This window comes from Crocodylus siamensis, chromosome 12, assembly GCF_052110815.1.
Source record: "Crocodylus siamensis isolate JL-2025a chromosome 12, ASM5211081v1, whole genome shotgun sequence".
NCBI lineage: Eukaryota > Metazoa > Chordata > Crocodylia > Crocodylidae > Crocodylus > Crocodylus siamensis.
In genome coordinates, this window is record NC_143406.1 from 31,478,083 (window position 1) to 31,505,690 (window position 27,608).

General features: G+C 40.4%; 1 protein-coding gene across 2 annotated transcripts in view; it reads left to right on the forward strand.

Moving 5' to 3' along the window:
* PARN (poly(A)-specific ribonuclease) overlaps nucleotides 1-27,608 on the forward strand; it is a 122,327-nt gene that overhangs the window by 28,294 nt on the left and 66,425 nt on the right. For both annotated transcript variants that reach the window (XM_090023600.1, XM_090023601.1), the window contains 2 exons: nucleotides 11,911-11,966; nucleotides 18,760-18,846. In XM_090023600.1, the coding sequence (XP_089879726.1) occupies nucleotides 11,911-11,966; nucleotides 18,760-18,846 (143 nt within the window). The remainder of the gene's footprint in view (nucleotides 1-11,910; nucleotides 11,967-18,759; nucleotides 18,847-27,608) is intronic.

Below are 27,608 nucleotides of genomic sequence, written 5' to 3' on the forward strand. Positions count from 1 at the left end.
TACTCCTTTCAGCAACAGGTTTTACCACCTTGGAACCAGAAAAATACCAAATTAGATTCTAAAAAGCAAGCATCTAAAACTTTCCTTAATTTGATTTCAAAAAATATTTTTGTCCTGATTTGCATGCGTTTGTGTACTGTGCATAGAGGTAATTGCACAGTAACTTAAAATGAAATCTTACTCTTGTATGTTGTGATGGGGTAGGGGGCATGAGGAGTGGGTATAGGTTTCTGGGAGGCTGTGGGTGTGGGGAAGGGTGTGGGTATGTCTGTGGGGGGTGGGATGAGGGAGCATGTGGGTGTAGATATGTGGGGTGTAGATGGGTAGGGGTTTGTGGGGGGAGGGTGGCTGGAGTGTGAGGGGGTGGGGGTTTGCATGTATGCCAGTGTGAGGGGGTGTGGGTATGTGTATATGGTGCAGGGGGGTAGGACTTACCCCTTCTCCAGCTCCTGGCCCTGGCGTATTGGTGCTCCCATGTTCCTGCAGTCTGGTGATGCAGCTGGGAGCCCTGTGGTGCTACAGCCATGCCTGGGCACTGTTGGGAAATGGCTGGGGGTGGGGCGGGTAGGGCTGGGCTGCTTGTTCCTGCTGAGGCTACCCCTGGGTCCTACTGTCCCTGGCTCCTGGCATCTTAGACAGGCAGCTAGGAGTAAATAACTATTAATTTTCTAAATTTTTTAGGGGCCCCGCAGGCTGGATAGTGGGGTGGATGCAGCCCGTGGGCCATGTTTTGCCCATCCCTTCTCTAAACCCACATTAGTAATATGCTTAAATGTAAGCACTTCAAGTGAAGTGAATGCAGAAGTCTTAAATCTGTAACTGTCATACTGAAGTGCCTTTGCCAGCATCTTTGAAAGAGCCCTGTCATCCAAGGACACAACATCCTTTTTTTCTTTAGCTGATCACAGCCATTGAGACACTACAGCTGATTGATCAAACCTGCAATGAAAAAGAAGCTATGTAGCCCTTTATGCAATCTTTTTTGACAATTCCTCGCAGCCGAGGTTGATTGCCTTATCTGTGCATCCGAAGATGGCTGACTAGGCTGATCTGGGACTGACAGACTCTGTTCCAACTCAGGCATGTTTCCATGTGGTATGAATGGATCTGGATTCTTGATTCGGTCCGTGACACGCTGTTTGTAATGGTCCCGCTTTTCCATCTTGTGTTGTCATAAGGTGTCGGAGTATGGAGATCCTTGTAGCAGACTCCTCCTCCATTTGGGACAGTCCTGGGCAATAGTTTCCCATGAGTTGATGTAAATGTTGCGTTTTTTTCAAGTTGACCTTGAGGACGTCCTTGAAGCACTTTCTCTGGCCTCTTTAGCATATGCCTTCATTGAGCTGGAAGAATAAGGCTTTGAAGGTTTGGAGTCAGACATCTGAATGATGGTGGCCAGCCCAGCGAAGTTAATTTTGGATGATCATTGCTTCAGTGCTTGTGGTGTTTGCTTGTGAGAGAACACTAATGTTGATGTGTCTCTCTTCCACTGGATTTGAAAGATCTGCCACAAACAACGTTGATGGAACTTCTCCAGTGACTTGAGGTGTCTCCTGTACATTGTCCACATCTCAGCCATGTACAGTAAGGTGGGGATCACAACTGCTTCATAAACCATGAGCTTGGTTTCAGATCTGATCTTGCAGACTTTGAACACCTGTTTCCTCAGGTGTCCTTTCTACAAGTAGACAAGGTTCTTTAGCCCATTGTATTTTATACAAGTTGCTCCATTGCTGCACCTCACTGTCTTGTCCCTGGAATGAATGACTGTTAACTTGAATGAGTTGAGATTTGTTTACAAATGTACCAGCATTGGGTGGGGTGGGGGGAGGGTGTTAGCACACTTTATCTCCTGTAGTTCACTGGTCCTTAAGCACCTCTGTAGGATTCCAGGACAAAAGGATATCTGTTTACATGCATACAGGTTTTTTCCTCTGGTTACTATTTTGATACCTATGTTTAATCACTTGTCAGACTATCCATCTGCCTTGGTTTAATTATCCTCTAGATTGTGGCAGACCAGGTTCTTTGCGTAGATGCCGTATCTTTTATTACACCAACTAAATAGTTGGAAAATTGTTCTTTGCAAGCTTTTTGGGCACAAACACCTTTCTTCAGGAATAGCGAGAGTCTGCTGGTAAATTATGATATACATTGCTTGATTGGCAGTGAAAATCAGAGAGGTAAAAGACAATAGGTGTGAGGAGGGGTGGGAATGTTGAACTGGTGATAGAATATAGCTGGTAAAATGCAGGCCAGTTACCTGGGGTTAGCAGATAGCAGGCAGATTATAATGTGCCATAGATCCAATGTCTATTTAGTCTATGATTTTTTTTTAATTTTTTTTTCGTATCCAGTAGATTTATGAAGTGAAGTTTGTAGGCTTGTCTGAAAGGTGTTTTGTAAATTCCCTTTGAGGATTAGAACTGAGAGATGAGAGAGAGAGTGGTTATCTTGTGAGAAGTGTGCACCCACAGGTAATTGGGTATTTTTGTCTCTGATAGATTTTTTCAGTGGGCGTTCAACTGCACACCAGAATGTTTGGTTTCTCCTACATAATTTCCATCAGAGCATTTAGTGCACTGGAGGAAAGAGATTACATTTCTGGAGGTGCAGGTATAAGGTCCAGGAATTGTGATGGTTCTGATATGGGATGTAGTTATTGTGAGGGTAGTGGAGATGTGTTGGCAGGTTTTACCTCTTTTGTCCTGGCATGGTCTAGATCCATTCGGTGTACTTTGAGCCATAGGAAGTTTGCTTCTGGTGATGAGGTTGGTGAGGTTCAGTGCTTGTTTAGAGTCTAGGATGCATGGGTTTGGAAAGATACCTTTAAGAATTGAGTCGTCTTCTAGTATGAGTTGCAGTTGTTTGAGGATTTTCCATACAGGTTCCAGGGAAGGATAGTATGTCATAACTAACGGTGTGCAATTAGTGGGGACCGATTTTTCATTTGGACCCAAAATCTGCAATCTCTGATTGATTTCTATCACAAATTCAAGGACCATCACCCCTTCATCAGACTACTATCTCTTGAATACAACAGCATTAACACTTCCTTTTTTAGGCACTGTGATCAATATCCAGAATGGTAAAATACAAATCAGTAGGTAGGGCTGCGCGAAACAGCACCATTTTGTTTCGACTTCCGTTTTCACAGGACAGTGTTTAGTTTTGTTGTTTCACTGTTTCAGTGCTGTTTTGATGTTTTGCCCATAGGCTGTAATGGGGAAGCACAAAACTGCTTATGACGTTGTCATTTCTTGCCTGATTCAGATGAAACTTGCAGGCATGCTAGCCTCTGCCGAGGCCACAAAGTTGCCAAGTTTCAAGGAGATAGGTGCGGGGGTTTCTGGGAAACTGCACCTCAAACTGTTTGGAGCAAAACTTGTGTCACTTGTAAGCGTGAAGGTGCAGAGAAAGCTCATTTCAAACAAGCTTTTTTTCCGTCCCCCCCCAGTGCACTGGGATTGAAAGGGACCTCAGGGAAGGATCGCAGTCACTGGCCAGCTACACGGTCAATATTAGAGTAGTCCTCCCCACCCCCTTCCCACTCCCTCTCCTTAGTTTTTCTTTAGCTGCAAGCAAGCCCAGCTTTGAAACCTGAAATATTTTGAAACGTTTCAGTTGCCCTCATTTTATTTCCAGGCTGTTTTGAAGCCTTTCATTTCATTTCAATTTCGCTGTTTCAAGCTTGAAATTAATTGAAACAGTGTAGAAACGAAACAGGTGGTGAAATTTCTCACAGCCCTGCTAATTGCCATATACAAGGAACCCACAGATCAGCATATCTACACAGAACCAGCAATCACCCTAAACATACCAAGAAAGCTGTAATATACAGCCAAGCTGTCCAATACCACTGAATTTGCACTGAGAACACCCTTCAATTGTCACCCTGCAAATCTCAAAAGGCTTTTTACCCAGCAAGAACACTTTTCCACAGAGGTGGATCATACTTTTGAAAAAACACCAGGATACCACGTTAAGAATTGCTGCAGTACAAAAAGAAAGTCCCCACAAATCATATGCCCTTAGTTACAATATGTCATCCTCCCCTGGAACCTATACAGAAAAATCCTTAAACAGTTGCAACCCATACTAGAAGAAGATCCAATTCTTAAGGAGATCTTTCCAACCCCACCCATCCTAGCCTTCAAACATGCACCAAACCTTGCAAACCTCATCACCAGAAGCAAACTTCCTATGGCCCCAAGTGCACCAAATGGATCCAGACTGCCAGGACAAAATATGTAAAACCTGCCAACACCTCTCCATCACTCCCACAACAACTACACCCCACAACAGAGCCACCACCATTCCTGGATCTTACACCTGCACCTCCTAAATCCCCTGATGGAAAATACGTAGGAGAAACCAAACAACTCATACGAGAATGAACACACACCGAAAATCTATCAAAGACAAAAATACCTGTGGGTGCACACTTCTCATGAGACAACCACTCCCTCCAGTCTAATCCTCAAGGGGAATTTACAAAACACCTTTCATAGAAAAGCCTGTGAACTTCATAAATCTACTGGATACAAAAAAAACCCCATGGAATAAATATAGACATTGAATTTATGGCACATTATAACCTGCCTGCCATCTGATAACCCCAGGTAACCTGTCTGCATTTTACCAACTATATTCTATCACCAGTTCAACCTTCCCCCTCCCCTCCCCCCTACCTACCTATCTCACACTGCTAGACTGTGAACACTTAACACAAATTTTTGCCTAATGAGTTAACATTTTAACTTGGAAAATTCTTGTTAAAGTATGTTATCTACAATTGAAACTATGATGATTTGTCAGGTAAACACAATCCTTAGTATGTAAACGTCATACCATGCTTGTGATACTGTGATATTTGGGGAATGCTGAAATTGCAAGTTCAGTACTGTCAGTAGGTTTTTATTTAAAATTCCGTATCTTGCATTGGCTACATGACATACTAATCCTATTGCTCACAGTGGGTGTATCTGTATGTGTGCTTTACTGCGGAGTTGACTAATTAGCATTACAGTAAAATGTCATAGTCTACATGTGCTGGTATTAAGGCACAATAAACTAGTTAACTTATCTTATGGCTGAAGTGCACATGTAGACAGTGACCAGGGGCATAAGTTGTGCCCGGTCAGCTCATCCAGCTTGGGGCTCAAATTGCTGTTGTCCCAGGTGCATGTATAGACGCTGCGACCAGGAGCAGTTGATTCTGGTGTGAACTGCTACAGAGTTGATTGCGTTGCCTTAATTTCATGTGTAGATGCACCCAGTATGTATCTGTGCACTCTATAATGACCACAAGTTGCATTAACTTGATCAATTTTTGGAAAAAATGTACTAGAATTTACAATTTTTGTAAATTAAAGGGTTAGGGTTAAGGTTAGAGTGCAGGTACTAGAATGCATATTGCATGTTGCACAATTATTCTCATCTAGATGTTGTGTTCCTTGACCATCCAGCCTTCTTTTTCCATCCTCGCCTCCCCCACTCCTTCCATCTCCCAGCTCAGTAAACTTAACATCAGGCCCACTCGCCTTGATCTTGTTTGTGGAATTTTAGGTTAATATTTATATGCAAGTTCAAGAGAATTGAATAATCTATTGAAAAATTTTCAGTAGGAAGTTTTTGGGGGCCCTGAATGAAGGTATGTATAGAGATAATGTGAAAGAAAATATTTTAGGAGTCAGCTCAGTTTAATTGTAGTGGTTTTGAATAATAATTGTGCAAAAGCTGCCCTGTTACTGAAGAAATTGTATAGTTTCTGTTACAGTATGTGCTCGGACCTCTTGCCAAGTAGATGGAGAGTTGGTACTACCTGTTATAAATATTCATGTCCATTTTTATGTTTTTTCAAGTAACATAAATTGTTTTAAGCAAAGGGAAGTCATTTTACTACTTATACATGCTGACTTGTGAATTATTTAAGAACTGTAAAAACATTTCTTGAATGGTACTCATGATATTGACAATAGAAAAGTTACAGTAAATCTAGACAATCTGAATCTATTTTCAATCTGCTAATGTTCCTATTTTAATATTTTGCTTCTACTGCACTGTGAAACTTTAGATACTGATTAACTGACATACTGTTGCAAGGAAAGCACACATTAAAATATTGTTTTTGATGCCTTAAACAGGTTAAGATTCTTCTAGCAATACTGTGTTATAGAAATATTTATGGAAATACTGAATAGAATTACTTGCATGCTTTTTCCCTTAAAATAAGCCCTCCAAAATTGAGTTGTATATCTTAAGCTGGAAAGCTGTATTGTCTGCTGGTAAGAACAAAGACTGTTGTTCTTCACTGGAATAAAACAGAGTAGAGTAGAACAAGTAGACACTGTGTCTCATGCTTGCTAAGATGACTGCCACTTGTCCCTGGGACTGTAAAGAGAAAGGGCAGAGTCCAGTGTTATCCCTCCCAGGTTGGCTGGCAAGGCAGTAGCTTTTGGCTGATGAACTCCTGAGCCAGTTGAGGGTGAGCAAGCTGCTGCATTCAGCTTGTTACTTGATAATTACTAAACGTTGCAAGCTGACAACTACATTCTGCCTTCCCAAATAAAGGTGCATGTTTTATTTGGGGGGGTGGGAAAGGGGGGTGTAGTATGTGAGGAGATATGGCAGTTAATTGCTATCCTTATCAAGAATTTTGCAGGTGATAATAATAAAGTTTGTAGTCCTAATCTGGCCAGAGTGAAGCTTTTTACCATTCTTTCCCTTTTCTTAAAATATCTACAAAAGTCAAGTTAGCTGAGGTGGGCTGTGAATAGTCTGAGTTGGTCTAAAACGCTGCTTATCGGTAAGAAATTAAGTGCTTTTAGAAATTCACTATATATATTTTTTTTTTTAACAGCCAACTAGAGTACTTCTGTTAGCAGCAGTATTCTCTGTCAAAGCAGTGGAAAGAAACACAAGCTATGCTAACTGATCGAACATAATTTTGTGTTTACATTTTGTGTTTGCATAAGAACTTGCAAAAAAATCTACAAAATGAGACCTCCCCCCACCTATCTGTTTAAAAAAAAAAAAAAAAATCTGCAAAATGAAACACCTCCCGCCCCCCCCCCCCCCCCATAATTACTTCCAACTAAACAGTGCTTGGATTGCAAGTATTTTAGAATCAGTTCTGTTTCAGATTATTTTTAACCAGCTTACCTGCTAGTGAGGGAGTGTAGGGTGTCTTGCTGGTATCAAAGCTGCTAAATTCAGTGAAAATCATTACCTTATTTTCAAGATTGTGCCTATTACTAGAAAATCCTAAAGAACAGTGTTGGTCAGTTGCTTACATCATTTTTTTTTTTTTTCATATAACGCACCTTTTCAAAAAAAGAAAAACAGCTGAAATTAGCATGTGCAGTACATGCAAGGAAATGTACAGTAAGAGCAGTTTCTACTATGGGCTGGGCAGAAGCAAAAGTTAAGCCTGCGCATGTTTGGGGGAGCAGAACAGTGGGCAGGTTTGGCTCCCTAGTCCCTGTTACTACAAGGAATTTTTTTTCTGTTTCATTCTGCCTTTCAAAAACAAGGGCCATATCTTACTTTGGTGCGTTGTTTTTGAGAGGGTCTGGTATTCCCCAGGGGTTTTCTTTTAGTGACGGCCTTAAATGATTTCAGTGTTGCCCTTCCCAATCAGTGTGTGACTTCAGGGTAGTGTAGCCATATTTGAGTCAGATTTAAACTAGGTAGCTTGAGTACCAATAATAATCCTTCTATGGCAGTGTGGAAACCAGTGTGACTAATTTACTCTATTTTTCAGGTACATGCGCAGCCCATAGAGGTCCATAGTGCCGGCAGCATGCGAGTTAGCTTACATATATCTTCAGTCTGTAGAGCTTCTGTGTTGAATTCTAAGCAGCTGAAAATAGTGTTTCTTGATTGTAGGTCCAGGCCTTGAGAATCTGTTTTGCATACCAGATCGCCTTGGAAGACTTGACTCAGAGTTGTCTGTGCTAGTGATAAAATAGCACTAGTGTTTTCAGAGTCGGCAGTAATTCTTCAGTGTAATGTGGAAACTCTTTTTTTCTTAACTGTGGTGTAGTCTAAGCTGTTAATTTTAAAATAAACTTTCCATAAATAAATTATTTGAGTACAACGTTCTTTGGGTAAAGGTGGTATCTTTTATCAGACCAACTAAATAGTTGGAAAAATTGTTCTTTGCAAGCTTTCAAACACCCTTCTTCAGGTACAGGGAGAGTTTGTTGTTTTTTTGTGTTGTCTGCATATAAAGCACACAAAGAAACAATGAATTCTCCCTGTGCCTGAAGCGTGTTTGTACTTGAAAGCTTGCAAAAAAACATCTTTTCCAACTATTTAGTCACCTTTACCCAAAGAACCTTGGGTGCCTATGTCCTTAGACCAACACAACTACAACCAACAGCCCTGAATTATTTGGTTTGAATATAGCAAATGCTTTTTGCCCCAAGCTATGGTGCTGCTAAATAGATTTTACGGTTGGAAATACCCAGTGTCATTGTCAAACTTGCTAAATTATCTAGTTTAATAAACCTAGTGGGTTTTTTGTTTAAAAAAAATCTCTGGAAAGCAAAATACTGTGTAATTTCAAGTATATTTTGGGTCTCTATGTTGTTCTACAGTTTCTCTGGTGACACGGTATTCTCACTCTAAAAGACAGTAAGGTAATTTTGAAGCAGGTAGCTGAACAATAGTTCAAAGGAGGTTGTGCTAGAAAATACTGGCTGGTTTCATGGGTGCTCCTGATGGATCTCAGATTACTTCAGAGGAAAACCAGGATCAAGAAGTGACAACTGGTTGGAGATTTCCCTGCCCCAAATAACTATTTGAACCAAATCTGTGTGACGAATTTTCAGAGGAAAGAGCTGAGATAACCCTCAGTAGGCTTGTTGGGGGAGGGGGGGGTTGTTGGGTTTTTTAGCTCTTCTTCCGTCAACTCTGGCACTATTCCTAAATGAATTACAAAAACATCAATATATCCAGCTAAGCTTTTCTAAATAAATATGTATTAATAGAATTAATTTGTTTAGAGATGGTACTCATGCAAACTTCTGTAAGAAGGTGTCTTTACACATAGAAAAGTATAATGTAGATCTGTGTTCTGCTTGTAACATGTACCTTATTTTTTTTTTTCTTAAATCCTTTTAAGGTTTTTCTCTATTCTGATGTATAGAAATGTATACTAGAGAAAATACATAATTAAGTTTGAACACTGTTGTTGAGTACTGAACTATTACTGAAATATTAGCACTGTAGATGCAACTCTGATCCTAAATCTCAGGGGAAGCTGATACACAGTATAGAGATTTTTTTCATGTAAAAATCACTCCCATATGTCTATTATAATAAACGAAAACCTGATTTGATTAATTTATATAACATAGTTTTTAGTTTGCAAGTGGAGCTTGGACAAGGTAGGGTAGTTCTGGATGGAGATTGTGAACAATTAAAACATTTTAACTGTGTGCCATCACTTAGCCAGCAGAATTGTAGGGTGGTTTCAATACAACTTCTTATGGTTTTGAACATGACCGTATTAATGAGGATAAAGGTGTTTCTCTTAAATGGGTAAGGGCACCACTAGTGACTAACTAGAAATATGTGTTTAAAGCATTGGTTAGCTTGGTGGAAGTCTTAAGTACAAAGACTTGTTGACAGGTCAGCCAAATTCCTGTTTTTAGGAGATGGCAATACTACTGCCCCAGCCATGTTGAAACCTGCTGCTGCTACTTCTAGTTAAGACGGTCTCCATTTGGAATACCATTTAAAAATTGATATGAAGGAGCTTTCATACTCTAACACTTCCTTTTTTTAAAATGTTTTTTCTAGCTGCAGGCCATTTAAAAGCAAGTTTTAGGAAATAGAAATCAATAAAAATGTCATAGGTTTCATAGACATTAAGATGGAAGGGACCTCGCAAGATCATCGGGTCCAGCCCCCTGCCCAAGGGGCAGGAAGTCAGCGGGGGTCAGATCACCCCAACAAGATAATGATCCAAGAGTTTCTTAAAAGGTATCCAGAGTTAGCACCACTTCTGGGGGCAGCCTATTTTGAGATTTGGACTGTAAAGAAGTTTTTCCTTATGTCCAGTCTAAAATAGTCTTCCAGCAGTTTGACAGTTAGACCTTGTCTTCCCTTGGGGTTCCCTGGTGGACAGACATTCTCCCAGTTCCTGATGCACACCCCTTATGTACTTATAGGCTACCATCATGTCACCCCTGATCCTTCGCTTCTCCAGGTTGAAGAGTCCCATGCCTCAGTCTTTCCTCATAAGGCAGGTTTGGGCAAAATGCGGCCTGTGGACCACATGCAGCTTGCCAGACCACTCTATCTGGCCCACGGGGCCCCTGAAAAAGTTTAGAAAATTAATATTTAGCTGCCCCTGGCTGCCTGTCATGCAGCCCTCAATGGCTTGCCAAAACTCAGTTAGTGGCCCTCTGCGCGAATTAATTGCCTGCCCCTGTCATAAGGCGTGTTCTCTTGACCTCTTATCACATGTGTGGCTCTCCTCTGGACTCCCTCAAGCTTCTCCACATCCTTTCTAAAGTGTGGAGCCCAGAATTGGATACAGTACTCTAGTTGCGGCCTCACCAAGGCTGAGTAAAGCAGGAGGATTACTTTTTGTGTCTTACTTGAGATGCGTTGGTAGAGATGCAAATCATGCAGCAAACTTTTACTGATTTCCAGTGAATCTATATAAGCAATAATACAAACTTGTTAAATGTAAAAACTTTGAATCATTCTATGAAACATTATCATTTTTTTAAACGTCGTTCTTAGAGGATTTTGGACATCTTTGATATGAATAAATGCTTCTAAAGTTTATTGGACAGTTCACTCCTTCCTATATACGCATAGCTGAGTGAAAATTGATATGCATGACTTGCATGAGTATAATTGTGACAAGCAATGCCCTTGGACAATCCAAGTGAGGAAGCAAAGGACTGAAAATATATGGATAATGTGCTGCTTTGTCTTCCACTCAGTGTTCTGGTCAGTGAGGCACGAGAGATGCTTGCTTTTCTATATCACTGTTGATACAATAGCAGTTGTATGGTTAAACTGGACGATTTTATCTAGCTTGTTACATTAGCATTAATATAAACTAGCATGTTCTTGTGCAGCATTTTGAATAAGATTATTCTTGGTAAGAACTAAAAAAAAATGTCAAAGATAACTTTCACAGAGGTCTGTGGATAAGCAAGATGATTGGGCCTCTTGGCAGTGATGGTGGTTGAACCATGTAACAAATGTTAACAATCAGGACACTTGCAAGGCACGCTGTATATAACTTCTAACAGATTTATTTTTCCATGAGGTCTGTGAGCATTTTTAACTGTTAGATTCATTAAGGAACCTTCCAGGGAACCTCTCTGTATTAATGTAAACTAAGTGGGCTGAAGTTTATTAGTTTTTCTGACTACTTCTACAACCCCTAACTAAGAAATTCACTTTCTTATCATGTCATGCAGAATATTCTTGTAAACTAGGCAAAGGAACAATCTGCACTGATTTAAAAATAAAAATATTTAAGTCCTTTAATATTTGGTTCACTGGCTATGTTGTGATGCCCCACGTTTCAGGATTCTGAATACTGCAGCTACCAGAAAACTGCAGGAGCAGTGAATAAAAATAAATCTGTCGTCAAAATTTTGGAAGGGGGAGAGGTTTTTTGGTATGTTATTTTTTGTCATCTCTCTTTGATCTCTTTGAAATAGTATGGTGACCTGTTTGTAGGCTGCCTAGTCCCATTAAATGAATTTCTCGCAGTGGGGTGCTGAAGATATGTATTTATGCTTTCTGTTTGTTAATATTATTGCTAAGTTAATTAATATGGCTTCTAACTATCTTGAAGTAATGCCCAACTAAACTTTATAATAGCCTTTAAGAGAGCTAGCTTGCTAATGACATTTATTCCTTTTGCTACAGGTTATTTCTTATGAGAGTAACGGACATACCATACCTGAATTTGGAAGGACCAGACTGTAAGTAGTTTTCTTTGTTTGTTTGCTTTTCCTTTCATGTTATCTTGAATTTATCACTTCTCTAGCAAAGAAGTTCAACCACGTGAGCAAGTGCAGAATTTCTGTTTGTTATTTTAAGACACATCCATGTGACAATTTTCAGAGAAACTAGCCGAAAAAAGCCTTGGTAGGCCTGTTGTCGGGGGCGGGGAGGGTTTTTTTTTTTTTAACTGCTTCCCTCAACTGTGGCATTATTCCTAAATGAATCACAAAAACATTAATATCTATAGCTAAGTTGTCCTCAAATGTGTATTAATGGAAGTAATTAGTTTAGAGAGAGTACTCATGCTGACTTCTATAAGAAGGTATCTTGACGCACAGAAAAGTATGATGTAGGTCTGTGCTTTGTTCCTAACATGTACCCTATGGCCAGAACACAGGAATTCAGTCCCAGCTGAACCATATTCAGAATTAACAAAAAGTCTAAATTTACTGATGCCCTTTTTATAATAAACAAATGCAAAAGTAATTCAGTACATTTGTAACTTTGGATGGAGTGTCCTCCCTATGTATGAAATACAACCCAAAAATGGCTTAATGAGATAAATTTGTACTTTCTGTGGCAAGTTTAATGTAGCTGAAGATAACAAGTTTGCCCTTTATTCTTAACTGCCTTTCTTTGGTAATGGTAGCCCAAAGTAATATTTACAATCTTGAAGTTTTGCAAGATGGCCAGCTTTTATTTTTTGCAGTTAAAGAATACATGGTAGTGAATATTTAACTACTTAATAATTTCACTTAAAACATTCTGTTTATAACAATACTTAGCTTTAACCTAAGCACAAGGTTTTCAGGCCAAATACAGTTGCAGCAAAGAAGGAAGAGGTGAAAATTAAGACCCTAAAGCAGTGGTTTTTAACTGTTTTAGACTCAAGGCACTCCTCCATAACTTTTCAGAATTTATCAGTACCCTGTATCAAAAACTTATTTATTACAGTGATTACCTTTTCATATCTGGTGTGTCCTTGATAGAACTGTGTGGGTCACCAGCTGAGAATCAATGGTCTAGCAAATGCTTCCATCACTCCTGCAGTGGGGATGAAGAGAGCAGACATTTGCTTCTCGAAATTTTGCATCAGAACTAAATATCTGCAAATAATTTGTTGTTACTGCACCAGTTAGCACTAACACTCACTAGAAAGACTCTCAAAAGTTAATGTTGCTGGCAGAAATGGGGCGCAGATGGAACCAGCCCTCCTACAAGCCTCTAGGACAGGGGCAGGCAAAATATGGCCCATGGCCTGCATCCGGCCCATGGTGCCCACCAATGAATTGTACCCTGTCCAGCCCTTCTGCCCACGAGGATGGGAGCGAGGTGCCTACGTACCCAAACATACCCTATTGTGCGTGAATGCCACGTGACCCTGGAGGCTGGGGGGCACAGCGAGTTCCCGCAGGCGGCGGCAGCGCTGTCAGCGGTGGGAGCATGGCGGTGGTAAGCAGGGAGCTTCCTCAGGTAGCTGTAGTACTGTTGGCAGTGGAGGGGGGTGAGCACTCTTAAAAGGATCTCCTGCAAGCCCACTTGAGAATCATTGTTTTTAAAATAAAGTCAGTGACTGAACACAATGAAGTGGTTCCATTATTAAAAGCAAAACTTTGATTAAGATCGATAAGAGCCACAGGCATGAAAGCTTAATACTTTGAGATGGAAAATACAATGTGGAACCCATCATGCTATACAAATGTTAGATATTTGGATGCCATATCTTGTTTTATCCACTTTAAAGCTATGTTCCAAGGCGATTCTAGTTTTTGATTATACAAAGGCTTAATTTTAACTTAGAGAAGCTTAATATATAAAATGCCTAAAACACTTTTGGAGAGACAAGGGTTTTTGTGAGCAATTTATCTATTATTGGCCAACTGCATGGTTGGGCTAAAGTTAGACAGGTTTTAGAATGCAAGACATTCTTCGTTCATAATTCCTGGACCACCATTGTTACAGCATCACTGCAACACTACCTAACCTATTTTTATTTATTTGATTAAAAATAAGTGGTTTATAAATTCTTCTACCAATTAGCATTTTTCTTGCTTTGATACTTTTTTTTCCTCTGTGCACTGAATGAAGAATGTCCTTCTCTAACAAGTAGTCTTTCAATAGCTTAATTGAATACTCAGAGGAAGGTGGTTGTTGCTTGAGAGAGAAATGTAAATTGTGAAAGTTAAAAGTCTAGTTTATTTGAGTATGGAATATGACTATAGAAATAGTTATTTTATGTATATCTGGGGTTATTGAAGTGGTTTTTGCTTATAAACTTCAGCGCTAAACCTTTAGTTGGAAATGTAGCACCCTTTTTCTAGGACAACAGTTTGCCTGTACTATGTCAGGGGTCATTAAGAAATGATATCTCAGTTACTAAACTGTGGAGTTGCTACTTCTAGGTGCTGTCTAATTACAAGACGTGTTTTGTTATCTCAGCTTCAGAAAGAACGCTTAACAATTTGTCTCTCTAAAGTGATAAAGATAATTATCTGAGAGCTGTTTGTTTGCAAAGGGAAAAACTGATGGAGTGTTCTTGAGGTCTGAGGTAGTTAGGCATTCCTAAACTTCCAGAGGGACGATAAACTTAGGGTAGATGATCAGGTGGACCTTTTTTCTTTTTAAAATCTTTTTCTCTGTTCCTGCTGTAAGAAATTAAAGTTGAAAAAGCTGCCTGACCACTTCTCACCTCTGCTGCCTGCTAGTTAAGTTCTTGAAGGTTTGCCCCCTTAAAATCTTCTTTATTTGGGCCTTCTGGGTAAATATGGTCCACAAGGTAGCCCAATGTAAAAGGGAGAAATCATGCAGTAGCCCAGGGCCCAATGTAAAAGGGAGATGGCATGTGATGGTATTACAGTTGGGTAAAGGCTTGCAGCCATGCTTAGGAAAAGGGTCAGTTATAGTTAGTCTTGTAACTAATGTAAGTATTGTTCCCTTTATGACAACTTGTAAAACAACCTGCTGTGAAAGTTTTTGGTGACTAGTTTAATAACTCATTCTACTTTCTAGATGTGTTGAATAGGTGTTGTGGAACACTAAAATGATGAATAGTCATGTGTAAATATCCTTGACTTGAAACTAATTCTAAGACCTTGTTATTTATTAAAGGGAAGGTTCAAAGTGTAGTAAAATAAGTGTGAAAGGTAAAAATTGATAAGCTTTATTCAGTGAGGATTATAATTATTTTATAGTGTTCTCATTTTTCCTATGTTGTATATAAACAGATGTTGTTCAAATCTACATCTTGTTTTAGAATTAATTTTACATTTTACAATTTTAAGTATGATGTATCAATTTTTAAAAAAAGATTTGAATTGTTTGTTTACCGTGATCTCTGGCACACCAGAAGAAATAGCTCTTCCATAATCCTATATTTTAAACTCATCCGTTCTTTTAAGTGGGGCTGTATTCATCAGTAAAATTTGAAATATATATAAAATGTACATGAATGTTTATTTCCCCCTTTTAAGTAGAGACTTTAAACATTGCCATGAATAATATGTCTGAATGCCATTCCAGTATTCATAGATTCATAGATGTTAGGGTCAGAAGGGACCTCAATAGATCATTGAGTCTGACCCCCTGCATAGACAGGAAAGAATGCTGGGTTCAGACTACCCCAGCGAGATGCCCATCCAACCTCTTGAAGACCCCCAGGGTAGGGGAGAGCACCACCTCCCTTGGGAGTCCATTCCATACCTTGGCCATCCTAACTGTGAAGAAGTTCCTCCTAATGTCCAGTCTAAATCTGCTCTCTGCTAGCTTATGGCCATTATTTCTTGTGACCCCGAGGGGTGCCTTAGTGAGTAGAGCCTCACCAATTCCCTTCTGCGCCCCCATGATGAATTTATAGGCAGCCACAAGGTTGCCTCTCAACCTTCTCTTGTAGAGGCTGAAGAGGTCCAGGTGCCTTATTCTCTCCCTGTAGGGCTTGGCGTGCAAGCCCTTAACCATACGAGTGGCCTTTCTCTGGACCCTCTCCAGGTTATCCACATCCCTCTTGAAGTGTGGCGCCCAAAACTGCACGCAGTACTCCAACTGTGGTCTGACCAGTGCCCTGTAGAGGGGAAATATCACCTCCTTGGTTCTGTTCGTGCATCAGCAGATGCATGACAATAAAGTGCAGTTAGTTTTTCTGATGACTTTGTCACTCTGACGACTCATGTTCATCTTGGAGTCCACTAGGACTCCAAGATCCCTTTCAGCTTCCATGCTACTGAGTAAGTAATTTCCTAGGCAGTAGGTGTGCTGGACATTTTTCCTCCCTAAGTGCAGCACTTTGCATTTCTCCTTGTTAAATTGCATTCTGTTGTTTTCTGCCCATTTGTCCAACCTGTCCAGGTCTGTCTGTAGTTGTTCCCTGCCCTCCGGTGTGTCCACTGCTCCCCACAGTTTTGTATTATCTGCAAACTTGGGTAGAGTACACTTTACTCCCTCATCCAAGTCACTTATGAAGACATTGAAGAGTATTGGTTCAAGTACTGAGCCCTGTGGGACCCCATTGCCCACGCCCTTCCAGGTCGATACCAACCCATCCACTACCACTCTCTGGGTATGACCCTCTAGCCAATTTGCCACCCACCAGACTGTGTAATCATCCAAGTCACAGCCTCTTAACTTGTTCACCAGTATGGGGTGGGATACCATATTGAAGGCCTTCCTGAAGTCTAAGTAAACAATATCAACCCCTACTCCTGTGTCCAGGTGTTTTGTAACCTGATCATAAAAAGAGACTAGATTAGTCAGGCATGATCTATCTGCTACAAACCCGTGCTGGTTTCTCCTCAGCATTAATTTTTCCTGCTGGGCTCTCACATATATGAGCCTTAATCTTTTCAAAGACTTTGCCAAGGATGGAGGTGAGACTGACTGGCCTATAGTTGCCTGGATCCTCCTTCCTCCCCTTCTTGAAAATGGGGACCACATTGGCCCTTTTCCAGTCCTCTGGGACCTGTCCCGTGTGCCACAAGTGCTCAAATATTCTTGCCAGTGGCTGTGCAATGATATTGGCCAGTGCTTTCAGTACCCTCGGATGGAGCTCATCTGGGCCTGCCGACTTAAACACATCCAGTCCTTCCAAGTGACTGCAACATCTCAGGGTCAACGCTTGGTAGTCTGGTGCCCAGCTGTTGCCTCTCTACAATGTGAGACTTGTCTTGCCCCCTCTTTTAGAAAGATTGAGGCAAAGAACTCATTGAGGAGTTCAGCCTTATCCTCCCTGTCTGTCACCAATTGTTTTTTCCCATTTCAGTAGTGGTCCTATACCACCCTGGGACTTCCTTTTACTCCCTATATATCTGAAAAACAATTTTTTGTTATTCTTAACTTGGGATGCCATCCTCAGGTCCTTGGTAATGTTAGTCTTGAGTTTATTTAACATGCTTTTTTTTGTTTGTTTGTACGTCTCGATCTATTTCAAGGTTTTTAAGCTACTAAATTTCAACTGAAATCTGAAAAAAAATACAGTATTTCTGATTGCATTTTTTTTTACAAATGTTACCGTCTTAAACTGTCATAGTATCAGTGGCTTCTAGAGAGATTCTGCATTTTTTTAAAAATCAACATAACTGACTATACAGGGGAGAAAGCAATAAATGCCTTTAAAATAAAGATTGTTTGGTCGAGATGAATGAGCCACATGCTAAGCAGTACTTTCACTACTTATGATATTAATCACATTAATCATGCATTATATTGAGCAATATTGTTGGGGTCACAAAATAAGAAAAATAAGGTATAATTTTGTAGGGCTGTTTGACTTGGGATGGAGTATTTCTATTGACAGAGTTACAGCAAGCAAATGCTACCTTGGAATTTTCCAAGGGCGGATAGGGCATGTCAGTGCTTCAGTGCTCATGCAGTCCGTAATGTATTTTGGTAGAAAGTTGTACTTTTGAACCAGTTTTCCTTAAATAGTTTGTTAAAAGCTTCTGCTGTATAGTATGGGCTTCTGGCAATATAGAAAATGCTATCCTATGCATCAGATCTTTTTTAGGTAGCACAGAGAAGAGTCATTGTGTTGCTGTGTCCTGGTTAGAGTAGGACATCAAGGATTCTAAGCAAAGTGGTTTTTGCATTTGTTTTTGGAAATACTGTTATACAGTAAGCTCTAAGAGTGTATGCACTCATGCATGCAACTCAATGCTGGGTGCTTTTGAAAGCGCCCAGCGCTGTGTCGCATGCATTTATATAAATTGTGAAATGCGCTAAGAAAATGCCGGCAGCATGCTTTTTCAAAGGTGCCTTAGTTTCAGAGCGCGCTGCCATCATTTTCTTAGTGCTGATGCACATTTCTCCATTTATACAAATGCAGCACCGGGCGCACCAGTTTACATGTTCCGCAGATTCAATTCATCGAATCTGCTCCAGTGCATTAGATTTCCGGCACATTGGAGCAGACAAATGTACATGTATAAATTCCCTGAGTGAAGAGCAAAATGGTAAAATGCAGTTACTGATTTAAGTTGGAACATAAAGAGGTTAGGCAGTTTTGATTTCCATTTGAATGTGGTATAAGAGGGGCTGGAGACGGCACCAAAAATGTGGATAGCTTTGGACCATTTTTGTGGCATGCACAATTTTCAGTTTCACATACAAATTAGTCAGTTGGACAGACTGACTTGTATAAATATAGTAATTTTGTGCAGTTATCATAGTCTTAAGGTTTAAATGTAAAGCGGTCTGTTTTTACATTTCGGATAAATAACACTAATTCATATCCTGAAAAATAATGGGTAACTTGTTTTATTAAAGCTTTTTTCCTTCTTATAGTGCAGCCAAAACGAGATCATGTTCTTCATGTTACATTTCCCAAAGAGTGGAAGACCAGTGACCTTTACCAGCTCTTCAGTGCCTTTGGTGAGTAATGCTTACCCTTTCCAGAAAATTTTGCATAGGTTTCCATGGGTTCTCCATAACACCAGTTTTTACGCTAGCTTTGAAACTTCTAAATAAAACCATTTATGATTTAGGTCTCATACAGCTGTTTGGTTTCTCCTGGGAGAGTTGCTACTTTCCCAGGAGAAATCATGAGTGTACAGATGTTCAGGCTTTTTCTCCCATGGTAAAAATGGCCACTACAAGAGAAAAATAACAACCAGACTTAAATCATTCCCAGGAGAGTTTCTCTTGGGAGAGCAAATGTCTGTACATGCCATGGATCATCTCAGAAGAGAACATAATCTTTCAGTGTCTCCCCTCCCTTCAAGGGAGTCAGTGTGTCCCTTGCTTGGACTATGCTACTCTGCTGCACAGGGAAAAACATGCTGACCATGAGCTGTTTTTCCAGGCAGGCTAAGGAAGGCTTCAAAGCATCCTGTAATTTCCGTGCCGCTCCCCCCACCCCCGCCAATAGTCAAATGTATGTACACGTGGATCTGGGCAAGTTTCTTTACCAGGAGAACAAACCTGAGAGAAGTCTCTCAGATTATTTGAATGTGTCCACCCAACTGTCAGTACTTTAAAAAGGCCCTGCTAGTATTTTATCTATTAAAGAACTATTATCAACTTACTTAAACTAAAAACAGGTTTCAGTCTTACAGCTTGGTGTTATAGAAACAGGACCTGTCACTTTTTGAAACCAAACCAATGCATGATATTTTAGAGTTAAGGTAAATAGACTAGCATTTGATCAACTGCACTGATAATGTTTCAGGCACTTACTATTTAAGACATTTGGGTGTCGGAAAATCAGAATTCACTGGCTGTGTGTGGGGATTCATTGCAGGCTTTCATTAGTATGTATGATTCTGCTTCAGTTTTACTCTAATCCTCCCACTGATGGAGCGGATACACACACCCTCCCTTTTTCTCTCAAGTCTAATCCCAGAAGTCTGAGCCTCAGAATTTGCTGACAGCGTCTGGAAAGTAGTTTTCATGTGGTGCTGGCTCTTATTTAAACTTGCTAAACTGCATTATGACAGCTAAAAATATAAGTCAAATATAATTTTGGAAGTAAATGTAGTAACCACAAGAATATTTGATCTCCAATGAGGGGAGATAAGCTTGCAATGTATTCTTTGCTATGTAAGTGTGAGGATGTGTTTGGTTTGTGTCATGTTCTCTTCAAGTGGCAGGATCTTTAAAAATAAAGATTTCATGCTTCTCAAAATTTTGTCCTCCTTTACATCTGGATTTGAAAACATCTGATATTTTCTTGGTTCTAAACCTTTGGTTTTATGTAACTAAAAAGTGTGAGCTTTTTATTTTATTTTCTCTTCCATGCTATGCTGCTAATATACTGGCTGGGTCTTAGTATTATAATTTGGGAAGTTGGGTGTACAATGTTGGCTTAACCATAGAGATTTTCTAGAAATGCATAGAATGAAGAATTCTTTAGATGTGTACATTATGAGTTGTGAACTTTTTGTTTCTTCAGAGACCATGAGTTTAGAAACTACAGGGTGCAGCTACACATACAGTTTGAAGCAATAAACTCTAGAGCAGTTTGAGCTGTAGTAACCTACTCCTAGGCTCAGTGTCTACACATGCACCTGGAACAGCAGTAATTTGAGCTGGGGTGGAACAGTTTATTCTAGGGTTGCTCCTGCCCTGCTCTGCCCTGTGCTTTTGGATGGTGGCAGAAGGAGCTGGCTGGGGCATGAGGGTGCTGCAAGTGTGGAGCTATGTGGCTAGGTGGCAGGCAGGAATCTGGCCCTGTTATGCCTAGGTTGCTGGCACAATATATGCTTATGGTCAGTGTCTACACATGTATTTAATTACTCCACTGTAAGATAGCACTGACACTGACAGTACTATCTTACGGTGGTATTAGTTTATTGCAGTCTAATACCATCTCGCATGTAGATGGGGACACTTTACTATACAGCTAATTGGTCTGCTCTGCAGTAAAGTGCATGTGTAAATATGGCCACAGAAACTCTGATCTGGTGATAGATACATTTCCCTTTGTAGTGATAGCATGTGTTGTAGACATTGTTCATTGCCACTAGGGGTCACACTTGTGCAATACTATTTAATTTAGGAAACAGTCCTTTGAGAAATAAGCACCCAGTACTTGGAGTACACTAATGCAGAGCACTTGAGTTCTTAAGAATTCAGAGCCCATTTACAGCTGATTAAGTTAATTTTCTCAGCATCCTGGGAGTCATACTATCTAGTACAGATGGAGGAAACAAATGAGGTAAAATGAGATTGAGAGTGACTAGTCAAATGCCAGATCAAGTCAGTAGTCCTGACAAATCAGTTCTTCCTACTATTCCAGCTTAACAGACCATTGTTTTTTAAACAAGAACTTTGGCAGGGGTGGGTAATGGATAAAATTTATATTTAAAGATAATTAGCTTAGAATATGAGCTCTTTAATTTCATAATGTTATTCACTTTTAACTTCATAATAAATAAGTGTCTTAAATGTTTGGTCTAGTGAGAACAATGCTTGTAATAAACACTTGAAACACTTGCCAGTGAGCCACTGCAGTGTTTAAAGCAGGATGAAGCAGACTGAGATTTACTGCCCTGAAAAAGACATTCATGCTTTTAATGTTTCATGCTGCATACCAACTATGCACCTGTTCATCATTTAAGATTTATTTATTTATTTATTTATTTATTACAATCTTATGGCAGACTTTTAAAGCATTCCTATTAGAAGAACTGGTAAGACCTAAAAGCAAAGAATGGGCAATCTACTAAGAGGTTTTTTTTCTTTCATTTCTTTTAGTTCTTGAATTAGTATAGAATACTTCAATATTCTATAGACTAGATGACACTAGATGACAAGTCTGACAGTACTTAAAATAACATTTTATGCTAGTCATTGTAGTTTGTGTTTGTTGTTTCATTATCAGCTAAGAAAACACTTTCAGGTGTTTTGGATTCAGTCAGTATATCATCAGATTGTTATCACCAGAATGAGTGAGTTTGATTTAATCGGACCTTAACATACAATTTTACTGAGATAAGAAAACCGTGGAAAGAAATGAATGATGGGTTTGTTTTTTTTCTATCAGAGCTTGGTGAGCATCAAAGTGTAAAATGCACGAAGGACAAAATATTTTTAACAACTCAGTTTTAATAATTGAAGCTTTTACATAGTAACTTGAACATTTAATAGGCCTGCTTTTTAAAAGCAAAGCCTTTGTACTGCACACCTACAGTTCCTGTTGGTGCTGCAAATACACAGGTATTGAGGCAACAGTTTCTGTTTCAAGTGTTAATCAACGGTGATGCATTAAAATATTTATATCCATGTCCTGAAGTCAGTGTTTAAAGGTGGTTAGCTTGCAATTTAAAGATGATATAATTACGTTATGATTTTAGAAGTGAACTGCCTAGTTAAAAAATGAAAACTTTAAATGTAACGGTAGTAATGTATTCTGAATACACTCCATATACCAATTTGTCTGTAACATTTTTGCACTTCTCATCCTGGAATGTTTAGACTTTCTAAACATTTTTCTGCTGTCTTATGATCTTGGTACTCTGTCCACCCTTCAGGAAGGTGAATTGTCTTATTTAACCTTTCTCAGCTGTTCAGTGAGCAAATATTGTTTGCATTACTCTACAAGTATGTGTCTTAATCTCCTGCTCTCCCAAGGTAAATGTGTTAAGCTCGTTTTACTGTCATGTGAAACAGGCAGCCAGAAACTGCTGCAGCTCTATCATGTTGAACCAAATCATTACGCAGGTAATTATTTTTTTTTAGCATGAAATCTGAAAAAAAATAATTTTCGGGAATGCTACTATCCATGCTGCTTGAATAAAGTATTCTGTCAGTATAACCATAGTCATAGAAAAGTAGGGCTGGGAGGGACCACCAGAGGTCATCTAGTACAATACCCTGCCTGAGGCAGGATCAACCATATCCAAACCAATCTGACCCAATCCATAGCCTAAATCAGGGGTAGGCAACGTTTTTTGGCCAGAGTGCTGAAAAAACCACAGTGTCTACCACGGAAGGTGCTGGAATGCCAGCATGCCAGAAAAACAAAATGGGGGGGGGTGTACATGGCAGGCTGCACTGCATATTAGTATATTTAATAATCATAAATGTTGCCTTTGTGTATTCCTTTTTTGTTGAGCATATTGCAATGAAAGAGAAAAGAGACAAATGAGAGAGAGAGAGAGAGGAGAGCAGAGAGAGAACCACACACACACACACACACACACACACACACACACACACACACACACACACACACACACACACACACACACACACACACACACACACACACACACACACACACACACACACACACACACACACACAGCCAGAACACACGCATGCACACACATCCAGAACCAGAATTGTGTGCTCACACAGATGCACAAGACCAGACAGAGGCAGACAAATGCACAGAACCAAATGTGTGGGCTCATGGAGCTCGGCTCCTGGGCCACTGGACAAAATCCGCTCTGAAGCATGTGTGCACCTGCCAGTATGGAGCTAATGCCGGATCCTGAAGCAGATGTTTGTAGCCTCCTGGCTGCAGCTGGCCCAGGCTCTGGGTAGCTGCTGCCAACCATGGCAGGGCTTGCAGCTGCCCAGTTGCCTGCTGGGAGCAGCCCAGGCCTCGTGGCTGGCAGTAGCTGCTTAGAGCCCAGGCTGGCAGTGGCGTGCTGAGCAAAATGGCCTTGCATGCCATGCTCAGCACATGTGCCAGGCCTTGCTGACCCCTGGTCTAAACTCTACTTAGAACCTAACACCCTAACCTGCCACGGGTAAAGCAGGGGAGCCACAGCAGCCAACCTCCAGCTTCTATGAAATGTTGTCAATATATGTTCAAGCGATCCTGGGTAGAGGGCCATGCTTCCTCCCCTCTTTCCCCCTGCGACAGAGGAAGGCAAAGACCCCCACAGTCAGTACCAGTCTGACCATGAGGTAAAATTCCTTCCTGACCTCAACTAATGGCATTTGGTCTGACCCTGAACAAAAGGGCAAGACCCTCAAGCCAGGACCCTTCAGCTGTGGTCTCAGCAGGAGCATTGGCACACCCCAGTCAGTCCCTAGCCTTGGCTGTAGCCAACACCCAGTGCCTCTGAGGGAGACTTAAAAACACTGACACGTGTAGCAGAAAAGGGGACGGGGGCAACCAGCAAAGCCCAGAAGCATAGGAAATACCCTTAGTAGAACATTGGTATAGCTACACTTAGATCATCCCTGGCCCCTGGCTGTCCAGCCTGTTCTTTAACACCTCCAGCGATGGAGAATTCACAGCTTTCTAGGCAGTCTATTCCACTGCATCTGTTCTAACAGTGGAGTTTTTCGGGGTATCCAATCTAAACTAACTTTTTTACTTTTTTAAATTCATTCTTGCAGAATATAGTGGTATGTTGTCCACACAAAATTCCCATGTAACAGAAGTTGTGTGTTTATTTTTACTTAAAGAGAATGTTTATCTTAAAACTAAAATTGAAATAAAATTTAAAATAGCTGGTTTTGCTCAGAAATAGTAGATGTAATTCTCTTCCACAACTGTGTGGATAGAAACTGGCTAGCATGTGATGGCATAGGGTTGCAAAGTATAAAACTTTCCCTCCATTTTTAAATTTTAGCAAATCATCATAGGCTAGGCAGAACAGTGCCACTTCTCAAATTATTCAAGACACTTGGTTTCTAAAAGAAACATTTGCCTCAACCTTCTCCTGTCTTTACCTTATTTAGTATTGAATATTTGGATTGGATTTGGTGCAGTAAATTGGCATCCAGCTCTGTTTGCTAAGTACTGTGCATGCAATACAGCTGCATATAACACCTATTATTGTTTCACCATTCTTAAGAAATGCACAGTATTAACAAAATGTTTGACAGATTTGCTGGATTCAACTTATTTTCCTGTCCTACATCTGTATTTCTCTTGATTTTAATTTGTAATCAAAGTTCATTTCAAATGAGAACAAGTGTAGTCTTTTCAAACTGGTAAGAGTTAGGAGTTGCATAAGTGTTCATGTTTGAGTGCACGTTAATTGTCAGGTCTTTACAATCATTCCTCTATATTAAAAGCTACTATGTTTAAATATTAACATCCTGATTCTTTGGACAACTTATTTTAATAACCTAAGCATAAACTAACAGTGTGGTAAACTATACACACAGGCAGAGACTGCCACGTCAAATTAACTGTAACCCCAGATCTGCTTGGAGGTAGAATCCTTACTGCAGTAGTTAATAAGATTTTCTTACATGTACTGTTTGAGTACTATGGCACTAGTACATTTCTTTTTTGTGGACCTGTCATAGGCATTAGTGAAAACATGGTCACTTAAGCCGGTCTTAAGTCTCACCTTTAACTGAGTTCCAGTCCTCCACCAATTCTTTGTGTGTAAATGTAATTGTATGTGGTATAAAAGGTAAGTCCTAACCCTTGCTTCCACTCACCTCAAGTACTGAGTAAATTTCATATTAATGGATTAAATATAATGAAATCATAGGAAAGATAAAGCTGGATGGGACCTCAGGTGGTCATCTAGTTCACTCCACTCTTCTTAGGGCAGGATTATCCCTGGGAAACCACCTCAGTTAAGTGTTCTGTTAACCTGCTACTAAAAACTTGAAGGTGATTTCACAGCCTCTCTGGCTAGCCTGTTCCAGTGTTTAACTGCCCTCATAAGGAAGGTCTTCCTGATTTCCAACCTAAATTTGCTTTTTTGCAGTTTGATGTATTGCTTCTAGTTTTGTCCCTAGAAGTCACAAAGTCTTACCTCCACCCTCTGTATAACCATCCTTCAAATGGTTTCCCCTGCATTTTCATTTCCCCAGAACTAAATAGTCCTGGTTCTTTCAGCCTTTCTTCATGCTTCACAGAACTCTAATCATTTTTGAGATCTTTTAAATATGTCCATATCCTTCTTTAAGTGTGTAGCCAAAAAATGGGTTTTATACTCCAGGTAAATCTTCACTAGTTCTGGATGAGTAGCAAGGGCAAAGCAGTCCAGAATGCACAGTAATATAGGGTATAACGCAAATAGAAGACTAATAGGACTTGCATCCAAGTAGAAGAGTGAGAAGTTATCTTGTAATCTATTTGGAATTAAAAAAAGATGAAATTGATACTGCACAGGAAATCAGTTCAGTAAACCATTTTAAGATGCATTTGGAGTGGGATTCAAGTGGCCCAGAAAGATTTCTTCTAGCTAGTAAAGAGTCTTGAATCACTGACAAATGTATTTTTTTTCTTTTTTCTCCTTCACTACCACTGGAAGCAGGTTGTGAACTGGTGATAACTTAATAGTTGCCCCAGATACCAGCTCTCAGCTCTGTCCTACATTGAGTCCCTGTGCCCTATGAGCTGTTAGCTGTCTACCATACTGAGTTCCTTCCATTGTAAGGCAGGGTTCTACATTCCTAAAGCACTATGAATGATTAGAAATAACGGAGAAAATTGCTTATACTACAGTGCCTTTCATGAAACTACTTCAAAGAATACGGTTTAACTGGAGTTTCATTTATGGGACAAATATTTAACCTTACTGTTATGACAAGCCAGTTTGGAAACCTGGCACATGAACTGGGAATTGTCAGAAACCATATTGAATCAATTATGGTTTTATTAGTATTGAAATTATCATAACTGAAGTTCCAAACAGCTGGCTTCTCAGAGGTATAGTAACTTGCAACTAAAAAATTTAAAAAGTTTAGTTTGGTTTTAACAATTGCAAGAAAATAAGCAATTTATTATTTGCAGAAGTTCAAAAAGAACTTTCTTATAATCTGTTGGTATAAGTTGGAAAACAAAAATTCTGAAAATAACATACATTTCAAGCCACAGTTTCCATAGGTTCTTGATTTTTAGTTTGAAATTGTAACCTGAGGCTTGCTATATAATATACACAAACAGAATGCTAAGGTATCAAGTGCTACAGCTGAACTGGAGCTGTACTAGGATGTTCATTGTCATTCATAAAATAAATGTACTAACTTTTTTGACGTGAAGTTTATGGGTGACAGAGTACCTCAGGACATTCTTCTACAGTCTTCAGTTTCTAAGGTGTCCTAAGAATATTAGAGGTGCACCGATATATCAGTACCAATCCAATATCAGACTGATGTAAAGAAAATTGTCTGTATCAGAAATTGGCCTGAGGTAGCTGATAAATGGCCCTGTGCAGCAGCAGTGCAGTATGCAGGCAGCAAGGAGCACAGCCTGGCAGTGTGGAGTCCATTGTGGTGGAAGGGGCATGGGGGGCAGATTAACATCCCCCACAGTGAGGGAGGGAGGGGCAAGGGCAAGTGCGGGATGGAGTTGCGGCTTCTTGGGGGGGCTGGGGGGATGGCGCCCTCCGCTGTGCGGTATGGGAGGCATGGCACGGGGGGAGGCGGATGGGGGCAGTATGTGCCTCTGGATCTGTGCGGGGGGTGGGGAGGCAGGCAGGCTGGAGCCAGGGTTGTGCTGGGCTCTTGTTGGGAGGAGCTGGGTTCAGAGCGGGGTCTACAGAGGGGACTGCAGCCACTTCAGGTTTCGTCATAGCCCCCTTGTAGCCCTGCTCCCAGTGCAGTCGCAGCACAGCCCTGGCTCAAAACCCTGCCTCCACCCATGTGCCGGGAAGAGCTGGGGCTCTGTCAGGCATGCAGCGGCAGTGCTGGGAGCAGCGCTATGGGGGAAGCTATGGCAAAATTTGGGGTGACTGCAGCCCCTTCCATAACCCCCATCCTGAGCC